This window comes from Lagopus leucura, unplaced genomic scaffold, assembly GCF_019238085.1.
Source record: "Lagopus leucura isolate 7727_CA_CO unplaced genomic scaffold, USGS_WTPT01 138-14_obj-0_obj, whole genome shotgun sequence".
In the NCBI taxonomy this organism is placed as follows: Eukaryota; Metazoa; Chordata; class Aves; order Galliformes; family Phasianidae; genus Lagopus; species Lagopus leucura.
This window is the reverse complement of record NW_024968636.1, coordinates 28,712-50,605: the sequence shown is the minus strand read 5'-3', so window position 1 is coordinate 50,605 and position 21,894 is coordinate 28,712. Positions and strand designations below refer to the sequence as shown.

The window sequence follows — 21,894 nt, the reverse complement described above, 5'->3', positions numbered from 1 at the left end:
CCGGTTGTCCTACTTTTGAGTGGAAAGAAAAGGGAAAAACCTACATGTGTATAAAAAACAAATAGGTTCTAAAAGCAGTGCCCCCTCCCGGTGCGCCGAGGGGCTGAGCGCTGCTCCTTGTCTGCGGGCAGGTGCTGAGCCGGGCGCCGCGGGGCCGCGCTGCCATGGGCGTGCAGGACCGACCGCAGTGCTTCTTCGACATCGAGATCAACCGCGAGCCAGGTAACGGCGTCACCGCACTGCGAAACGGGAGCCCGGCGTCTCCCAGCTCGCGTTATCCCTACGGAAAGCGGAGGGGCTGCCAGTTTGTTGTAATCCCACGCTTGACCCCCTCCCCTACTGCTGCCTTCACTTTCTTCTTTTTTACGTACGGCTGACCTGCCCGTTTTTGGAGGCAGGCCGTGTTAGTTGTGGGATGTTTACTCGCTGCTTGCTTTCACGGGGAGAACTGATAGCTTTGATGCGCTTTCACTTTCATTCTCTACTTCGGTGTCTCTTTGAAAGGCTTTGAAATAAGAGTTTCTCTCCAAGTTGCAGCTGTATTCAAATACAGCCGTAAGCACTTCGACTTCCATTTTCACTTCATCCGAAATTAAAAAGGGGTTTCAGTGCTAACTCCAGTGGCTGATAAGGTATATCTGTAAATCTTTTGTTGGCCCGTCTGCCATTTGTGATGCTCTACCGTCTCAGAATACATTTTTGAACAGAGAAATATTAATATAAAAGGGATTTTAGTGTGTTCCCTTGGTTTAATTTCAGATTTACTGTGGAATCAGACAATTAAAAAATGCTGTAGGGTGGGTGAGTTCCTGGCTTAGGAGAGGTAGTTCGGTGAGATTTGATGTATGAAGAGAATTCATGCTTTATCTCATTTGCTTTTAATCTTTGGAAAGGATTTTAGGTTTGACTTCTGTGAGGAACTTCTCTGTGCTGTTTCCCACTGCTCTGCCTTTGCACACACGCTTCTGCTTCCATTTCCCAATACCTTGCCCCTTCCTCTGCTTTCCACATCATAAGTGGAAGAGACTTACTTTGTTTTCTCTCGTGCCTTTTTGGGTTTGATATCTGATAGTGCTGCCAGAGAGGTGTTCACATTCCTGGTGGTGCTTAGATTAGGTTACCTGGAGTAGGTGCAGGGCCCTGGTTGTTGCTGCTGGTATCTGTTTTCTCTTTAAAGCATCTCATGGCTGTACCTCGGGTTCAGAGCCCTGCTGTTTTTATTGCACTGATTGGTGACATATTTTTGCAGGAAAACATGCCAATGTATGAAATATTAGTGCAGGACTTGAGGGTAGTGTGCTTTTACCACTGCGTGCCAATGTCTGTTTATCAGCTTACTGTGCAGTCATGCCTTAGGTTTTAGAGTTATGTTAAAAAGCTTAAATACGGCCCTTTTGGTTGTAAGATGACCTTCAGAAGCTGCATCAAGTGTGAATGATGAAGCAGTGCTTCCAGACTACATGAAGCACTGACTGAGAGATATATCTCAGTGGTATCAGCAGGAGAGTACTCATTTTAACTTTTAAACTGCCACCAATCTCCACATCAGCATTTTCCTTATCTGACTTGACTTACAAGTAGCCTATCTGCTTGTTTATTAAATGTAGGGGGAAAGACCTGGACAACAGAACAGTGCTGTGTGTTTTTTGCTAGCCAGCAGGTAAAGCATTGCCCCCTGCTCTGTCTGCTCTAAGAAAACTGAACTGGTATCTACAGAAAAGGCAGAGAACAAGAGGATGTGCCTCTCACACAACAGGAGACATCTCCTCACCTGCAGGACTCAAAACTGTGTCATGTTAAACTCATTTTAAAGTGTTGATTGCTTGGAGTCCAAGAATGTTCCTGCACACAGCTGCCAGCTGAGAGCTTCCCCAGCAGAGATTCACTTACCCAGGGGTTGTGTGGGTACCTGTAGCAATTAAAAGCAGGAGTGCAGCTCGTAGATGAGATGAAAAGCAGCAGCAAAAGGTGGTGTGTGTGTGTGTGTGTGTGTGTATATGTGTGAGGAAAGGACTGCAGAGTGTAAATGAGTTTCACTGGTTAATTATATCTGTTACAAAGTACAGGGATGAATACTGCAGCACTGGTTGTGCTTTCAGGAAACTGCATCACAGCTTTTGTGCTTCTCAGCTGGTTAATTTTAGCTACAGAATGTTGGAATAAAACTTGTATGGCTTGTTTGCAGCACAGCAAGAGGCACAAACTGCTTTCTATCAGCATTTTTCAGTGTAATTTGATATTTAGACTACTTGTAACAAGTTGCCACTGAAGTGTTTTTTATGAGTACACATTGTGATTTATTTTTTTTTCCTAAAGTAAATGAAGATTAAATCAAGAGTGAGCATTTATTTTGACACAGGCAGCAGCTCTCCCTTGTTTTGTGTCCCTGCACCGATGGATTTGGGCAGGGATGGTATGCGGAATTAAACTGCATGCAGTAAGCCAAGAATCTGGGGATGGCAGCAGATGCCTCTTGTAAATAATTCTGGCTTTACTCTGATGAAAAAAATTTGCTTGGATCTGTTCTAATGGTCATAACACCTGAAGCAGCAGCGTGTTGCTGAAGTGTCACGTGTGATGTTCATGTGGCCCTGCAATGTTTTCTCATTTCTCCCCACCCCTGCTCCTGATTTTGTCCATCAGAAGATACATTGCGCTCAGTTTTGCTTTGTTTCATTCCTGCTCACAGCAGAACTTCCCTTATTTGCATCTCTTTTCTTGTGTTTTCTGTTGATGCTTACCCCCTTGTTCATTTTTCCTTCCACTTCAGTTTTTCTTCTTCCGGTGTGTTCCTCCCTTTATCAGTCTGTTTATAGAATCACAGAACGGCCTGGGTTGCAAAGGAGCACAGTGCTCATCCAGTTCCAACCCCCTGCTGTGTGCAGGTCACCAACCAGCAGCCCAGGCTGCCCAGAGCCACATCCAGCCTGGCCTTGAATGCATCCAGGAAAGGGGCATCCACAGCCTCCTTGGGCAACCTGTTCCAGTGCCTCACCACCCTCTGGGGGAAAAACTTCCTCCTAACATCCAATCTAAACCTCCCCTGTCTCACTTTAAACCATTCCCCCTTGTCCCATCACCACTCACCCTCACAAACAGCCGTTCCCCCACCTGTTTATCTGCTCCCTTCAAGCACTGAAGGCCACCATGAGGTCTCCCCACAGCCTTCTCTTCTCCAAGCTCAACAAGCCCGGTTTCCTCAGCCTTTCTGCACAGGAGAGGTTCCTTCAGCACAGCTCTCTCTCTGATCTGAACTTGTGTTAAAGTCTCTGCTGTACAGGTCACCATAATACTTTGTCTGCATTAGTAGAACCAGGGAGGCCTTTGAGTCTTTAGTCCTTTGAAGGCAAAAACTTGCAGGTAGGCAACAGAAAGCAGATCGGCGTTTTGATTGCAAACCTATTGGCAATCCAGTTGGGTGTGATCTGTGAGTCAAGAGGACATCATGTATGGGGAGCTCTTACTGGGGAGTGTAAAGGCTGTAGAGCATCAGCAGCTTCTGGGGGAAACTGGTACTCAAAGTTAAAATCCTCCCATTATACAGAAATGGGCCGAATGAAACAATACCCAATATTTATCTTGAGGTCAAGAAGAAACTAAATTATTGAATATGGAACACCGAATGGATGAGTCTTTGCTGTTAGGAGGAATCATAGTGTTGTTTCTCACTTGCATTTCTTTGTGGCACTGAAAGCAGTACGTTTGTGTTGTGAGCAATGCTCAGTGTTTGCTTTTATGACTATGATGGAGCACCACAACAGGGGGTGGTTCCAGGAGTGAACCAGCAGAGCTGGCAAGGGGAGCCTTTGCTTGAGTGCAAGACAGGGTGTGGAAGCTCTATCCAAGCATTTATGTGTCAGGGTTTCTATAGGTTCAGCTCAGAGGAAACTTCCATTCTTGTAAATGATGTTTTAAATTCAGTCTTTTTCTACAGGAAGCTTTTGCATTTCCAAAGTCTGTAGCCATGCTTCTACTTTAAAGCAATGCTTTAACATATTTAAGACTTAGGATTCACAAATCTACATACAGACATAAAAAATGTAAGATAAAAATGCATTCATTTCAGTGAGTTGTATCTAAATTGCCGTGCAGATTAATCTGAGACCTTTGGTCTCTGGAAAATGTGTTATATGCTTGTCTCCAGAGTTTGTTGCTAAAACAGGTGAAGCATCTAAACTGGGGGAAATTGCTGGGTAACTATTTGAAATAAGTGATACTTGAAGGGCTCATATAAACAGGAGAGGAACGGCTGTTTACAAGGATGGATGGTGACAGGACAAGGGAGAATGGTTTGAAAGTGAGACAGGGGAGGTTTACGTTGGATATAAGGAGGAAGTTTTTCAGCCAGAGGGTGGTGGGGCACTGGCACAGGTTGCCCAAGGAGGCTGTGGATGCCCCATCCCTGCAGGCATCCAAGGCCAGGCTGGATGTGGCTCTGGGCAGCCTGGGCTGCTGGTTGGTGACCTGCACACAGCAGGGGTTGGAGCTGGATGAGCACTGTGCTCCTTTGCAACCCAGGCCATTCTGTGATGATTCAGTAATTTTAATAAACTTTGCTAACAGGAGTCTGTGTGAAGTTGCAGCATGGATGTTCCTACCATGAATCTTTGTCACTTCAATTGAATCTAGAACTTCTGCTTCTGTAGATGAAGAATTAAGGATTCAAAACCAAAACAGTAGTTTTCATCTTGTACTCAGAAAATGGAGCTTTGAAACTGGCTTAGTTTTGTCATCATGCTGTCTGGTTTCTGTAATTGATGTAGCCTTGTTAGCTATACATAACAATTCATGAAATAAAACTTCAAATCATCTTAGAATTTATATGTGCATTATTTACTGTATTTAATTAATGGAACAGAAATACTTTTTATCATTTATTCCAATTTCTAGCAAAAAATGTCTAAGAGTACTTTATCAAAGTGTTGATTTCTGATTAGCAAGAAATGTGAAATCAGGATAGACAAAACCTCTGTGGTGGAGAAATGGGAGTCCTGTGAACGCTGCAGTGTGGTATGGATGAATGCATCTCCAAAGCTGTGAGTGGAAGAGAGCAGCCTGAGCACAGAACTAAAAGTGTAGAAACGATTTGTCTGCTGATCCATTAGAATAAACTACCAGTAACAAGTGTAACTGCTTGTGCTGCTGGAGGATTTGCACGCTGTGTCAGGTGAGTTTTGTCATTGGGAAGAGCCAACAGCTCAGTGTCTGTGGTTTAGTCCAGATGCAGCACAGCCTTCTGCAGGCCCACCGTTGGCTGATGTCAGCTGAGGCCTCAGCAGAGCTGTGTGTGCAGGCCTTGCTCACTCAAACTACTCTTGTGAGCTACTGGTTTTGTTTTAAGGTACGATTTGAGCCTTACAGCAAACCTGTTCCTCATTTGGGTAACTTAAGCTTTATACCAGAGGAACAAATCTGGAGAAATCACTGGCAGCTTTCTGTATGTGATGACAGTGGAGGAAATTCAAGGAAGTCAGTAACACCTCAGGTGCCTTTTACACTTTTGTTACACCAGCTCATGCTTCATTCCAGGTTTAAAATGAGGCACTTTTGTGTTTTCAAGGCATAGCTGAGGTTTGTAGATTTTAAGCAGACTTTTAACACGCCAAAAATATATTTGTTCAGTGAACAGCAGTAACTTTGTGTATCTGATCAGGGTGTCAGTGTGTTTGATCTTTGGCTTGTATGCTCAGCTGTTTGGCAGCAGCAGATGTCATCTCTCAGTGACAGCTTCAGGTAAAACACAGGTAGTAGCCCAGCAGATGGATGCACAGTGTGTGGTTGGTGTATTTATAAACACACTGCAGCACTTTATGTAACGGGATGTAAGAAGGTGAGCAGCACTTTGCGTGATGGGGAGGTTGGCTTATTTTTAAAATGGAATCTGTAGTCTTCTGATGCCAGGTGTGTGCTTTGCAGTCTGAAGGAGTTGAAAGGCGTGATGCATTCATGGATCTCACTGACAAAACACTGAAAGTCGTGGTTTCCTGGAAGTCCAGGAGTCACAGCTGATGTGTGCTGCTTGCAGTGCTGCCTGCAGTGCTGTGTATGGAGGACAGGAGCCCACCGTGGGATGGCTGCTGTGCATTGGTGCCTAGGTGCAAAAGGCCCCTCTGGAGCCCTGAGGTGGGAATGCCTCCTGCTGATCCACAGCTGTCAGCTTGGTCCACCAGCAGCTCTGCTCATAGTGCAGTGAGGATAGTGATGGTTTTCCTTCCATGAAAGACATCGTGTGTTATTTCATGAAGGGAATGCAGGAGGAAAGGTGGAGGAAAGGTGTGCCTGGCTCTCTGAGCGCTTTGTCCCCCTCAGTTCAGTGCTTTTGCAAGCAGAGCAATGGGATTTCTGCTGTTCTGAATCACCGTGCTTATAATGCAAACTGACAACTTCTTCACCATTTCTTCATTCTTTTGAAGGCTGTCTCTACCCTGTCCTTTGAGGTTTTTCTGCCTGCTGTAGCACGAATCCTCTGAGAGTATTCACACTGCAGTTAAGAAACTCGTCGTTTAAACAGCTGAAGGCACCTTGGATTTTTTTAGCTGAGATACAAAACACAGGTGGTCCCTGTGTTGTTTTTCCTTGATCCCCATCTTTGTGATCCAAAAAACCTGACAATTGTGCTTATTGGGACAAGGCCTTCAAACTGAATATCATTTCTTAGGAGCCTCTCTGAATAATTCACGGTGCCAAAATAATGAACAAAATGTGTTTAAATTTCCTTTAAGGGAAGGGAAAGGAGTAATTCCTGAGCAGTTCAATAATTACATTGAAGTCTTACCAGTTGTGTACCACTAGAGGGTGGTGCACATTAATAGATTCTGGCCTTCCTGCAATGCTGGCTGGCCATGTGGCATTTAACCCTTAATTTATGCCTCGCTTTGCAATACAGAAATGAGAACTGCATAATTCACAAAGTTATCGTTAAGGATTTCATGCACCCAACTGTATTTGTTTTGACTGTAGAAATACAAGTCCCGAAAATGCAAATCTCAGAAAATGAAATAGGAAATGTGAAACAGTTCTAAAGTAGTTTTCTTAGCTCTTCAGCGTTGTAATCTGTTTCTAAGGCACGCAGTGTGAGCGCTGCCAGTGGTGTGGGAGTAGCTGTGCTGAGTGGGGATTGCTCTGCTCAAACTGTACAGAGGCAGCAGTGTTTGATTCATGGTATTTGGCAACTGAAGCATTAGTCCTGAAATTGCTAATGCTGTCCCACCTGTCTGTCATTTTCCTTAATTGAGTCATCTATTACACTTTCTGTTGAAGCCAAAGGATTTTAGGCCAAGGGTTCCGCTGCATTTACAGTCCTTCACTCAGCATGGAACTAACATGCAGTTATGCAGATTTATTCATATGCTATTTTTCTTCTGTCATCGTGAAGAATTGTAACACTTTCTATTTTTTTTTTTTTTTTTAATCTTTCAGTTGGTCGAATTATGTTTCAGCTCTTCTCAGATATATGTCCAAAGACATGCAAAAACTTCCTTTGCTTGTGCTCGGGTAAGTAGCATGCTTTTATTTAACAACTTTAATGTTTCTTACAGCTGTTTCTTTAAGCAGGCATAAATTGTAGGTTTTGTTTGCTTGTTTGTTTTCCTGGTGAGGACAAAGCTGAGACTTGGTCGTGCTCAGGAGGATTTAGCAGCACTGGAAGTAACCTGGAGTCCTGTAATGGTTACTGGGTCAGAGCAGTGGAGCAGCTACAGGATTCCTGAGTGCAAGGCTGTCACTTGGCGGGGCAAAACGTGATCATCTGTTCCTCATTTGGGCTTCATTAAAGGAAATTGACACAGCTAAAACAATGGAGAAATTATTGACCACCTAAGTGACACACGGGAAAGATGAGCAGGACTTCATCAGGAGAGCCATCAGGTGTTAATGTCACTGCACGGTGCAGTGGTGACACTTCACTTGGCTCCATGTGAAATGTTGATTACTCTTATGCAATAAAAGTATGTTTGGGGTGCATAGCAGTACAATGGGGATCAAAGGAAGTCTGTTACACCTTAGGAGAAAACTGCTTTACATTCAGCAAAGCGATGGATGGAGAGGGAACATTGTTCCCTAGGGGGAATGTGTGGTGGGAGAAAGGAAGGCAACGATCTCTAAAATGAAAGACAGCACTAGCAAAAAAAATTCTGGGTCGAATCCAGCACCCTTTGCCCCATTTCTTTTCTTTTAAGCAGGAATTCACTTTTTCACAAGATTTCTAATGACTGCAATAGTAAGGGTGGTGAGAACTCAGTGGTTTTTTGATGTGTGGGGCTCCTTGGTGGTTTTGCAACTGCAAGTTAGAAATCAGTTTTGATCACATTATTGCAGGAATCGCTGATACTTACGCAGAGAACTCGTTCTGTGTGTCTTGGTGGTCTTGTCCTGTGTACCTTGAATTCTCCAAAAATATACCTTAAATTAACTGCACCAATTAAGGCTCTTTTAAAGTTAGCCAGTAGGCTGGCTGGTGTAGTGTCTGAGCCTCGTGTTCTGTAGCTCTTTTAATTCCTTTCAGTGGCTTTGCTAGGTTAAAGCTAGCTGGAGACCACGAGGTGTGAACCAAACAAGTACTTAGTGGGAGAAAGAACAGTTACAGAGATCTGACAGCTTTCTTGTGCATACCTGTTTAAACTCTGCTGTACAGCTGGCTGTTCATGTTTCATTGAAGTCCAGCTAGAATCTGTTTTTAGTTGGGAGAACAGTGAGAGAGAGCCCAGAATCCTGAGTTCTGTTTAATTTGAGATCAAACTCACTGACATAAAAGCTACCACAAACCCTGGTTTCATTCCTGCAATTTGCTACTGTGTACTCACAGGACAGCCATGATTTGATAGATATGTTTTAAAGATTGCTGGTAAGTATGTGATGTGCATTTTTTCCCTCTCAACTTAATTATCATTTTTGCACATTTCTTATTGTGGTGTAAGCAATGATTAAGAGAATTAAATTGTCCTTTTTTTTTTTTTTTCATCTTGCCCCTGGAAGCCATCTCTGCCACTGCAACTCTCCAGATTGAATTTGGGATTGCTGAGATTAGAGACTCGGGTTGCATGACTAACATGATGTTCTTGTTTGTATCAAGTGCATCTGTGCTGCTGTTCAGTTTGCTCAAGTTGCTTCCTAGGAACTCTGCCTTTCTGCTTCTCCATGACAGGTTCTTTCAGTGCATTTCTTACTGCCAGTTTATCTGCACCACGCAGATTTTCCCTGCTCTATTGCACAGCATCATACAAGCATCTATGAAGAAAATTTACTCTATCCCAGCCAAAACCTCGACTGTAACCACCCCTTATTCCATGCCACTTGCTTCATGCGCAGGTCATGTGCTCTGTAATGCATCCTCATTAATCACCTCCCTTTCATTAATACACAGATATTATTCCACCAGTGTATGGGCTACACCTGTGTCTCAGTCCATGACCCACTGTCTGTCTGTTGTGGTTGCTTGGGGCAGAAGTGACCTGGAGTTACTGGATGCCAGAGGCACTTCAGGTTGGGTCTCTGCTGTGCTTGCACTGCTCCCTGCGAGGCTAATCTTCTTTTGTCTCCAGCAATTCCTTCAACAGAAGAACTTGCTGTGAAATGCAAATCAAGTCATGGGTTGCAACAGTTTAAAGATGCATCCATTAGTCTCCACCTTTTGGACCAGGCCACAGGGCTTTAGATGGCAGTGAACTCCCCTCATTCCAGCTCCAGCTTGGGCTTTTCCATTGGCCATGGTCCCTCCAGACACCTGCTGGGTCTGCTTTATCCATGGTCACAGATGCCTTGAGGTATTGTGGCATGCTCTTGTCTGTGATCACAGATGCTGCAAAGTGTGCTTGCTCCTGTATGGACTCATCCTCAGGTCACAGTCCCTCTGACTTGAGTTCCCTCTGGCACTCCAGCTGTTGCCATTCAGTACAGTGCACAGGAATGGCAGTGAGGTGCTGTTTGCCAGCCCAAGCTGTTCCCAGGCATAGCCAAGCATGATCATAACGAGGAGAGCAAACAGCAAAAGAAAAAGCAGCTGCTAATGAGCACTGGACTGTAAAGCAAGCAGGCCTTGTGACAAGCATGGGAGCGTAGCAATTAGCAACTAAACAGCTGTAGCATCTATAAATTTGGTTTAGCACTCCAGTTCCTGATGATGACAGATTTGATTGTTCATGCCTTGTGTTGGATGCCAAAAGACCTGTGGCTTAACTTTGCAGGCAACTCAGCATCACACAGATGTTCACTCACTGCTCCCAGGTGGAATGGGGGAAAGAACTGGAAATGTAGGAGTGTGGGAAGTCATTGGTTGGTATCAGGATTGATCTCCTCTGATCATCTTAGTGCCCTCCTCTGGACCTGCTCCAAGAGGATCACAGAAACACCAAGGTTGGAAAAGACCTACAGGATCATCCAGTCCAGCCATCAACCTGTAGCCAATAGTTCTCACTAAAGAGCTCTACATCCTCCTTGTGCTGAAGGGTATTGGGAAGCCAGACAAATGCCATCACTCCCAATGCCTCCCCATCATACCAGTCTTTACAGAGAAAAAAAATCTCTCAGCTAAAACCATGACATTACATATATTGCTTCAGCATCTCAACTGTGAGCTCTCTGTCCAAGGGTGCTGCCTGCTGCGTAGGGCCACAGATGAGAACTATGGCCAGGAACAGCAGCATCCAGCACTGCTCTGGTACCTGCTTTTTCCCTGCCCTCAGGGTAGGTACTCCAGTGGTGCTGTTGCATTTGTCTTGATTATCCTAGAGGACCTGCTGAGCAGCAGTTCGGTGGGAGATGAAGGTGCTCTGATGAGATTGCATGGACTTCTGGCAACCAGAACTGACTTGTGAAGGGCTGCATTGCATTTTTAGAGTTTGAAGCTGCTAATGCCATTTCAGCAGCTAAATAAGTCGCTTGCTTCCAGGAGTCACTTCCACGTTCCACAGTGAAATTTACTGATGGAAGTTTGTGTTCTTGTCAGGCATACTTCTGTCCTTATCTTTGGTCTTGACAAGAAATCTTTGAACCATTGGAGACTTACAGCATCGTTTCCTGGTGCTGACATCCTGTTCTAGTTGTATGCAAGGACTGTGTTTATTTAAGAATGTACATAACTTGTTTCAGGGTGAGGTGTTGTGCCCTAAGACCAGATCCCAGTGTTTCAAAAGCTGTGCCTCTGGCTGTGCCCCTGCTGCTCTCTCTGTAATCTCTGTGAGACAAGGCAGGATGTCTTTGTCAGAAACAGGTGGAAGAGAGCAGGGTAATTCTGGCTGCAGTCCTGCAGTCTGTCACTGTTGTCAGACACAGACCTGGCTACTATGAAAGAATGCTGTCTGCCTTGACAGCAGAATTTTCCTTGCATTTAAATAAAAGCATCTGGACTTGCAAACTGGCATTTGCAGGTCTTTCAGTCAGTCCATCTGCCAGGTAAACATAAGGCCATTTGCTTTTTGGAGCTTTGTCAGGAGCTCCCCTTCCTATAATCTCAACAGGAGACTGCTGTTGGGTACCTTGTGCAAAAAAAATATCTGAGGTTAGGTTGGCAGAATGTTAATAGGGCCTGGGACTGAACTTTACCTGCCTGACTGCTGTTTGTGAGAGGCCAAGAGGCACCAAGCAGGAATGTATTTGCTTTTATAGTTAAAGGGTTCTAGCACTGGAGGGGTAAGATCCTTGATTTTGTTTCAGTGACAATCTGCTGACTGTTCTGTGTTTAAACTTCTTGCAGGTGAGAAGGGAATTGGAAAAACAACTGGGAAGAAGTTGTGTTACAAAGGCACTACGTTCCATCGCGTGGTTAAAAACTTCATGATTCAGGGTGGGGACTTCAGTGAAGGTAAAATGTGTTCTGTGGAGCAAACGTTATCATCCCTGTGGTTGTAATGTCACTTTAGAATACAGCGTGTAAACATTAAAATGCCTTGAAAGTATGATCATTGGTTTTCTGTTTCTTTGTTAATTGCTGAAATTCTAACATGTTTCAGTATCATCAAACGTTGATACTTTAGAAAGAATTCTTAAAGAAGAAAGCAGCCTTGCTGGAGTTGATAACAGTAGAGCAGAATTCCAATCCAAGCTCTGATGTTGCTGCTTTTCATGTCAAAAGATCTTCCTTCTTGTACCCTGTATCTTGAGGTCTTATAAACTGATCTAATGTGTATAAACTATAACTGATAAAATGTGTGTGGTGGATGACTACCTTGTGCTGATGGTCAAGTGGAAGTAAAGGTAACGTACTGCTTGCTCATCTCATTGTGGTGGTCTCTCTGAGCAGGACAGGATTGGTGGTGATGCCTACTGTTGGCTTTTTTCCTTGCTGTTGCATTTTCTGTTGCTGCTGCTTCAGCAAACAGCAGGGAAAATTCGCCTTTGGAGCCTCGCTTCAGGCTTTCTCGTGTTCAGAGGCACAAAAGCAGTCTTCATTTTCAATATTCTGAGTGTCAACAAGATAATGAACTGCATAACGAACGGTCCTGCCTTTTAATTAAGGGCCTTATGCTTAGCTATTAGGAACTGGCTGGAGTCTCCTGGTGTGTTATAAATTGGCACGCGTTACGCACAGCGCTTGTTATAAACAGAACAAAAGGTTGAATTTGTGCTTTTTAATGCACAGGTAATGGAAAAGGAGGTGAATCTATTTATGGTGGCTATTTTAAAGGTAAGAGCAAGTACATCTTTACAGATTCTCAATTCCGTTCTGAGAAGTCTTGATTCCCAAGATACTTAATGAAAAGAGGTCTACTTATAGATCACCTTTTGCATGAAACTAATATTGCATGAGAATTATTTTTATATGCATGACTTTCAGATAGTTTTATTTTGTAATATTTAACTTTAACTGACAATTAATTAAGGCTAACATTATTGGTTAAACATGACTTTCAGCATGGAGGTTAGGCAACTTTATTCATGAATAAACTCCTATCTTCCTGCCTAAAACTGTCAACATATTCTTTTGTTTATAGAGAATGTGGTCTTTTGCAAAATGAAAAGGTAAGAGACAAAAGCTCAGTAACACAAATTCAAACTCTGTTCCCTTGTACCTTCCCTAGTAAATACATAGACAACTGATACATCCGTTTGTAGATGGATATCTGTGTTGCTTGGAGAAATGAGGAGTTCTGTGTCTAACCTTTCTGAGGGTTAATGACTTATTCTGAGAGAACACTGGCATAATTTTCAGTTCTAAACAATTTTTTCTTCTTTTGTTAACGTCCCTTTTCTCCCCTTCCCTACTGAAGGTTTGTATTTTTGGTGTTCTTTTGAAGTGTTTGTTTATATGCTACACAAGTTGCTTTCCTTGCAAAGAGTTTTTAAATGTATATTTACCTCTTTTTAAAAACAGTTGTTGGAAGGAAAATGGTGAGTTTATGAAGTATTTATTTAAGGACATAACATTCTTTCTTGCTACAACAACAAGAAACCAGATAGTTACTGTGGTATTGAAGTGTTAATAAGATGTTCCTAGGGTTTCTTTCTAAAGAGTGCACTAAAGGTGGTAAGTTCTAAACATGCAGTGTTGTGCTTTGATATATAACCTTAAAAATAACAGCCTCTGATGCCCAAGCTGTAATTTTTACCTTTGAAAAGGAGCTTCAGAACAATATCTGGTTTTGTACTATGCCGTGCAGCCAGAAGTGCTCTTTAATTCCCTGGAATATAAGATGCACGTTAAGTTCAGTCTTAATTGCTTTTACGTTGAGGTTGAAGGAAGGATGTATTCCTTAGTTCCTCTTTCTGGTAGTCAGGTTTTGTTTATTCTCGTGTGTTCTGAGGCACCCAGCTTGGAATGGCTGGGTTGCTCTCTTACAGTTCCATGCCAGGGAAATGGCCCTTTCACTGGGTGCCCATACATAACAGTGTGATGTACATGAGGGCTCGTTTTGGGATCACCTCACATCCATTTTCATTAGAGATGTCCACGGCATTGCTGTAACTTGCTGTATAAAAGAATGTTTTCTGTCTCATGAGTGTTTCTGCTGTAACTTTTGAGAGGCTCAATTAGATTTCTGTTCTGTTTCCAACCTGTTCAAGTTCCTTTAGCAGCGGAAGAATTTCTCCTTGTAGTAGCCATTAGTTACTAAGAAAATCTGACTGGCATTCCTTGTCAGGGAAAATCTGACAAACATATTTTTTCTTCAAACAGATGAAAACTTTATTCTCAAACATGACAGAGCGTTCCTTTTGTCAATGGCAAACCGAGGGAAACATACCAATGGTTCCCAATTTTTCATGTGAGTAGATGTGATCTGACAGTTGAGCTTTTGTTAAACAGAGGAGCGCTGTTCATGAGAAAGATGGTATTGCTAAATTATCTCTAACAATGTTATCCACCTTACTGTGAATAGGGTTGAGTGGATACCTGCAGAGCTCTAATAGGAAACAAGTTACCACGGGTCGCATGGGGCATTTCTTTGGGTTAGAAATGGGTCCTATGGGATTGCTCCTTGTTTTTTACCCTGAAATTATGGCTTTGCTATTGTGCTCAGTGTCCAAAAACAGATTCTTTGGTTTTGTGTTGTACCAACCAAATCTTCACAGAGTGCTTGTGGATTACAATGCTGAGCATTGTACGTAGGAAGCAGCAAGGTCTGTGATAGAGATGGCCTGTATGTTTTTGCATATGCTATTTTAAATGATTTCCTTTGAGAGACGAGGGGGTTTTTATTAGTTATTTCATTCTGGGAAGGGGGACCTCATTTAGTTTTGTTGTTTCTGTTCCTGGCATAATTTTTTTTGCTATACTGTTGAATAATCCTGTTCACATGTGTACACTAATTGTCACGGTGCCAGCGCTGTAGAAAATAATGTGCTGAAAATCAGGTTTTCCCACATAACCTTAAACAGACAAAAATGAATCCATTGCAGCATATAGCCACATCCTGTTCAATTGCAGAGCACACTTTTCTGTCATGGATGAATGCTCAGGCGTGATGGCAGTCAGGCTCTTCTGATTGAAGATTCTGGGTCCAGTATTTAACAGTTTGTATTTGGGAAGATGTGGTTCATAACTTTGGGCTGGTGCTGAGAACTTTCATTAAGAAACAGTGCTGGTGTTTTCAAAATTAAATTCTGCTGTAGTTGCTTAGCTGTAAAAAGCTCTTTTTCTTTGCCATCTTTCTTGGGGGATGAGTGAATGGCGCTTCACTGTCTTCAGTAAAGGAGAAAATTCTCCTGAAGAGTATTCCTTTTCTTTTTGTTGCCTGAAAAAGAGCTTCAGTATGACACAATGAAGTTCAGATAAGAGGCATTCTTAGGTCTCTTCCTAAAGAATGCCCTAAAAATGGAAAATTAATAAGAAACCTAAGAGAGAGTCTTTCACAGTTCCTACTGTTCTGACTTTCCAAAGAGAGAAAATCACGGCGAGAGCTTCTTTTCTGTTAGCCTCAAAGCAACTTTTAGGTGATATGCCTCCTTACAGCAAATCTGAATGAAGATATATATATGTATATATATATATATACACACACACTAATATGAGGAACAACCTCTGTACGAAAAAGAACCCGTGGTTTCAAAAGCACTCTGCAGAGCACTGCGTTGCTGTTTATCACTTGATGGTGCATCTTTTGATTCACTTGTTGCAGTTTTCCATTTTTAAGCTTATCTGAACAAAATACATGAAAACTTTATGGTGCTACATCTATCAAGAAGCTATCATTTGAGGGCTCTAAAGTTTCTTTTTGCTCCTGCATTTAATTCAGATGTCTTCCTCTTTCACTTCTAGCAGTAGGCTCAGCTTACTTGCTCAATTAAATTTAATGTACTTAATGGACATCCTGTCTCTCGCCATGCAAAGGAACATCCTAAGCTTGTGTTTGATGCTAAATTATAATTTACATAGGACAGGAAAATGTGAACAGTGCTTGAGAGTGCTTTCATTAAAGTGAAATGATTTTAAAAGGTACTTGTATCCTTTGAAAATTCTTTCTCTTGGCTGTCCTGTAGCACATTCAAATGTCACCAGTTTACCTTAGGGTTACACAAATGAATCGTATGCAAGAGTAAATTCCCAGATCAGTGAGATTTAGGGACTGCTGTGCAAGTCTTTAATGCACACTGTAGTGCTGTAGACTTGTGTGAACCTTTTGACCAGGGCTTTTTAATGCATGCAGTAAATGTTTGAGGTATCCTTGTGTACTTCAGGGCATGTAGGTGCAGTGGACCATGCACAGGCCACCCAGCACTCCTGGAGCAGCAGTTGGAAGCCAGCAGGGGATAGCACAGGGCTCAGGATGGCAATTGAGCATTGTCCCTAGCTGAGGTGGCTTCACACTGATGGGCAGCAAAAGTCCACCACACCATGCTGTTACTGCGCTTCCCCAACTAAACAGGGAGAGAAAACATGAAGAAAAGCTTGTGGGTTGAGATAAAGACAAGGAGATCACCTGGCAGTTAACTATCATAGGCAAAACAGATTCTGCATGAGGGAGATGAACATAGTTTATTGACTACTGTCAGGAGACTAGAGCAGTGACAACTAAAAGAACCCCTTCCTCCTACTCACCCCCTTCCTCCTCGTGGCGCAGAGCAGCAGGGTCAGTCCATAATACCTGGGCTCTCCCACTCATTCATGTTTGCTCTCTGCCCCTGCTGCACATGGAGACGTGCTCTGTGTGGTGCCCATGGGCTGCACAGAATCACAGAATGCCCAGGGTTGGAAGGGACCTCAAGGATCATGAATCTCCAACCCCCCTTCCACATGCAGGGCCACCAACCTCCACGTTTAATGCTAAACCAGGCTGCCCAGGGCCCCATCCAACCTGGCCTTGAACACCTCCAAGGATGGGGCATCCACAGCCTCTCTGGGCAGCCTGTTCCAGCACCTCACCACTCTCTGGGTAAAGAATTTCCCCCTGATGTCCAACCTAAATCTCCCCTCCCTCAACTTAAAACCATTTCCACTCATCCTACAGGTATCAACCGTTTCAAAGAGTTGATTCCCATCCCCTCTGTAGGCTCCCTTTAGGTATTGAAAGGGACAGGGATATTGAAAGCACAGGGATAGCCTGCTCTGCCACAGGCCTTTCCTGGGCTGCAGGGAGCTGGAGCACCTCCCAGGGCTGCTTCTCTCTCATTTCTCACTCCTCTCTCCCATCTGCAGTTGCATAGCCTTTTTTATTTCTTAAACCTGCTCCCCTAGAGCACAACCAGTATTGCTTATGGCTTAGCTCTGCCCAGCAGCAGGTTGCTTTTGGAGCAGCTGGAGCTGGCTCTGATTGTGCATGGAGCAGCTGCTGGGCTCTGCTCGCAGAGAGCAGCTTCCCACCACCAAAACCTTGCCTAACACATTTGCAGATGCCTTTTTTAATATAATCAAATTTGTGCATTTAAGCTGAATGCCAGCATTGGCCTCCGATGCAGCAGCTTATGTGGGAGTGATTACAGCACCCATAGGAGAGTGCCCACGATGGCAGATGTGCATACATACAGTCAGTGGGGAGGTCAGGTTCATTTTCAATAACTTGATCTGTGACAAATAGGGATGGATGGTGAAATGTAGACCAGCAGTCTGTATTGGTATATACTTTTTTTTTTTTAAATGGTAGAGCTTGGTTTCTGCTTCATAGCATATAGTGTTTGAATTTCAAGATTCAGAGTAGGAGACAGCTGTTAAAGATATCTAGTCAGATCTAGATTCTGACTTAAGACTTGAAAAAGTAATCTATTGAAGCAGTTATTCTTGCTTGCTGACATTTGTGTGGTTACTTTAGGGAATGTACTGCGTGTTCCTACAGATTTTCTTTAATAACATAACTTACTTCCTTTAGTGGTGTACTTTAAACAGAAATTCAAATGTTATACTCAAAGGAATGCCCAATTCTTCAGCAGTTTATCATTTAGGAAAAAATCTTCAAATGTGTATGTGCCAAATGTAGCAAACAGGGAATGCAAGTAAGTTAACTTATAAGTCTTTGTTCAGCTGAGACTGAAATAATAGAGGGAATCTTGAATATATGTTTTTACTTGCTCATCGAATGCACTTTCCCTGCTTACTGCACCAAATGTCGTCAGGAATAACTATCTTTGTAGGAACTAATCAGGCAGTGAATCTCCTTGACAGACTGCATTAGCAAACTGGTCACCACGGGACTGAGAGTCATTAAAACGTGATCTGTGCTGGTCAGTTCTGCAAGTGATGCAAGGGAAGTTAGGAAGTGTGAGTGAAGAGCTGGGAGAATGAATGCGAGGCATCGCTAGGCAAGGTGCAGAACTAGAGCAAAGGGAGCACATATATCATGGAATGGGCTGGATTAAAAAGGAGCACAGTGCTCATCCAGCTCCAAGCCCCTACTATGTGCAGGGTCACCAACCAGCAGCCCAGGCTGCCCAGAGCCACATCCAGCCTGGCCTTGAATGCCTGCAGGGATGGGGCATCCACAGCCTCCTTGGGCAACCTGTGCCAGTGCCTCACCACCCTCTGGGGGAAAAACTTCCTCCTCAGATCCAACGTAAACCTCCCCTGTCTCACTTTAAAACCATTCCCCTTGTCCTATCACCATCCACCCTCACACACAGCCATCCCCCCTCCTGTTTATACGTTCCCTTCAAGCACTGGAAGGCCACCATGAGTTCTCCCCACAGCCTTCTCTTTTCCAGGCTAAACAAGCCCATATCAGAAGTGCTGTGTTTGATGCTCGTTGACTATTCCTACTTAGAGAGAGCAGGTGGGTTGAAAGGCAAGGGCTTAGCTACAGCAGGATTGCTTTTCATGGATACATGCTTCAGATATGCCAGGTCTGTTCATTCGTGTCTGTAGAAGCACTCCCTGCTCTGACAGAATGCATCGTGCTGAAATGATGAAGGATGCACAGGCTGTGTCCTTTTGTGCTGTTAGAGTTGGAGTTTCAATTCTCTGTAACCAAAGGCATCTTTACTAGTGTTTATTGCATGATTGTGTTGAAAACAGTTTTAAGGCAGTTGTTTATAAACAAGCTTTTGTTATTTTCAGGTAGCAGCACTGCTTATTTTTCTGTGAATTAAGTTTTTTCAGAACCATCAGTTACCTAAAAAGTGTTCTGAAAACCATCATATGTTTATCCTTTCTTTTTTTAACTACCCCATTGCCATGTTGATGTACAGATAAGGAATTTCTTGGATGAGGGTAGTTTGATAAGAGCCATCCTAGAATCACTTCCTTTTTCCCTGTACTCCAGTACCCATTTTGGACTGTTGCTGAAAGTTTTATTATTATTTATTACTGTTATTAATGGGAGTGAGGGGGTACCTGTAGAGCTTCATACAAATGCAGTTATGTCTTCATGTCATTTATTTAGTTAGAGCTGGAGGGATGGTAAGCCTGTTCTGGGGTGGTCAGCACGGAGCTGGGTTGCTGTTGGGTGATGTTTTTGCAAGCTCCTTATAGAGCTGATCTGATGAAGGTACCTTGGCTCTTTTGAGCACCTCTTGTGCCTGTGGTGCTGCCTAATGTTACAGAAAGACTGTAATACAAAATAAGTGCACCTCTCATTAAAGTGATTATAGAAAGTACTATAAAATTTGAGAGTCTGTTGGCTTTCTGAGTGCTCATACTCACCTTTGCTTCTCTGAAGTGATGCAAAACCAACTGAGCTGCGTTTACTACAGGAGCAGAAATGTGAACGTGCAGAATGAATAAAGAAGTAGAGAAGCATAAGGAAAGCAGTGGGAGTCAAATAAGTAGCCAACTTAGTTGTCATTTGGAAGCTTTTGATAGTAATTAAATTACTGCCCTGTTGTTTAGTTGTGTGTTAGCTTCAGTAATTGAGGGATACGTTCCTTCTGCAACATAGAGTCCCAGGTTTTGTTCCTTACCAGCTCAAGCAGTGTTGAGTTCTTGCCTTTGTGTTCAAAAGACCTTTATTTAAAACTTGAGGCTGTTTTGGTAGGTGCGATTCCCACCTCGATATTGAGATCATTGTCAGTGTGATTGTCTCCCAAGCTCCTTCTCCTTGCTCAAAACTAAATAACCTTTTGGTTCAAACATTCTTCAAACGTGTGGTGTGCCTCGTTACCGAATAGAAACCAACTAACCTCTTTGAAATGCTAAAGGATAGATGAAATCAACGATGAGGATTTTACAACTGATTTCTGAATGTCACTGACTTCTCGTAAGTGCCTCGTATCTGAAGGTTTCCAGTGTGCCACACCGGGCATTTTTCTGAGCAGCTGTCCCTTTTTTCTTTCTTGCAGATGAAATAGCTTTCAGCTGATTGCTGTACACTTTACAGAGATACAAAAGTGAACAAAATCAATGGCAGGTGCTGATTTTGCAGTATTTTTGAGCAACAGTGCTGTTTGTGCACTTGGCACGCAGGCAGGTCCCAGGGGTTGGATTGAGGCTGATGTGGAAGTGCAGCCCATGCAGAGGCATTCACTGGATGCTTGTGTTTGTAGTATGTTACAAAGGGATCATTTCAACTTCTCCCTGCTTAGATGTGTGGATAATTGCTGATGCGTTTTTAAGTCATTGCTGCCCTTCAGAATTGCACCAGCATCAGTTGGTGTGTTTTTTCCCCTTAGTGTCTGCAGTGTTCTTGTTCCTCTACTCTTCTAAGCAACTTCTAAGCACAAGCTTCCAGTAGCCATTCATGTATTTGAGAGAAAGCAGCTTTTCTCTTTTTATACACAACTTTCATAGTACAAGGAAGATGTAAGCTAACTATGGATTGTATAAAGCTGTGGGCTTACCAACACCTTTCATTTGTCGATCAAAACAGTTAAGGGCCTCCATCCTATGAAGCACACGCATAGAATCATGGCCTGGGTTGCAAAGGAGCACGATGCTCATCCAGTTCCAACCCCTGCTGTGTGCAGGTCACCAACCAGCAGCCCAGGCTGCCCAGAGCCACATCCAGCCTGGCCTTGAATGCCTGCAGGGATGGGGCATCCACAGCCTCCTTGGGCAACCTGTGCCAGTGCCTCACCACCCTCTGGGTGAAAAACTTCCTCCTCATATCCATCCTAAACCTCCCCTGTCTCACTTTCAAACCATTAGGGCTTGGTTCCATGGAGCATTTGAACACAGATGTGACCACCAGCAGACCCACTGAAATCAGTTATTTTGCTTAAAGTTGTGCATGTGTTCTAACACTTGTGCTGGATTGAGCCTTTTGGAGGGGATTGGGAGGATTCTAACAGTTTGTCTTTCTCATAGTTCATGCAAGGAAGTTATTTCTGCAGTTTTGTGTTGTTCAAGAGAACTGACTGTAGTTTTCAAAGTGCCTTGTATTCTAAAGAAAATTTAGAGCCCTCTTTTTAGGCATCCTTGTTCTGCATACAACTTGATTAATATTAAATTTTAAACTTGTATTTAATAAAACATAGACTCAGTTTTGTCTGAAAATGTATTACAATTTATTTCTGCCATTTTTGTGTAAAATTTACAGAAACAGTGTTACACCGTGCGCTCCAAAGGTAATGTCTCATTCCTCTAAGGCTGTGTCCTTTCTCTCTTTCTGTTTTTAATCTTTCTTGTTTTGCTGATCATATTGTTATGTGCATTGAGTCCTTTGTCAGGCCTCAGGTTCTTGGGGGGGTGGGCAATAACACGCTTTTACCAAAAAGATGCTCTTCTCTTCAGCAGTACCTTAAACCAATTTGCATTACTTTGGATGAATAGAGATGTTTGTCCTTCTGCAGATAACGTGGAAAATAGTAGCTGTTTGTCAGTGTTTCAAATTATCAAGCTTCTGTAGAGAAATGTTTTAATGAAATACTATTTCTTGGGAGGAAATGATCATAGCTCTAAGCTTCTGTAGTGCCAAAGCAGCAAGTGGGTTTTTTGTCCTGATGAAGTTTTATGGTCAAGGTATAAATGTTCAAGAAGTGAAAGGTGCAACGTAGGCAAAAAGCTTTGACATGCTCTAATCAAGTGCAAATGTTTGCAGGCTGATTGCAGTGCTACGACCTTGGCCTTGAGATGAGAGAACGTTCAATAGAACAGTGAGGAGT

General features: G+C 43.1%; 1 protein-coding gene across 6 annotated transcripts in view; it reads left to right on the top strand.

Annotated features, from left to right (window-relative positions):
* Positions 1 to 129: 129 nt before the first annotated feature.
* The window catches only part of NKTR (natural killer cell triggering receptor), a 39,861-nt gene continuing 18,096 nt past the window's right edge, over positions 130 to 21,894 (top strand). For 4 of the 6 annotated variants that reach the window (XM_042894633.1, XM_042894629.1, XM_042894630.1 and 1 more), the window contains exons 1-5: positions 130 to 222; positions 7,420 to 7,494; positions 11,690 to 11,797; positions 12,575 to 12,619; positions 14,108 to 14,195. In XM_042894633.1, coding sequence (XP_042750567.1) covers positions 165 to 222; positions 7,420 to 7,494; positions 11,690 to 11,797; positions 12,575 to 12,619; positions 14,108 to 14,195 — 374 coding nt within the window. In that variant the 5' untranslated portion in view covers positions 130 to 164. Of the gene's footprint in view, positions 223 to 7,419; positions 7,495 to 11,689; positions 11,798 to 12,574; positions 12,620 to 12,926; positions 12,955 to 14,107; positions 14,196 to 21,339; positions 21,358 to 21,894 lie in introns of those variants that run through there. The other 2 variants (XM_042894631.1, XM_042894632.1) reach the window with 2 other exon arrangements.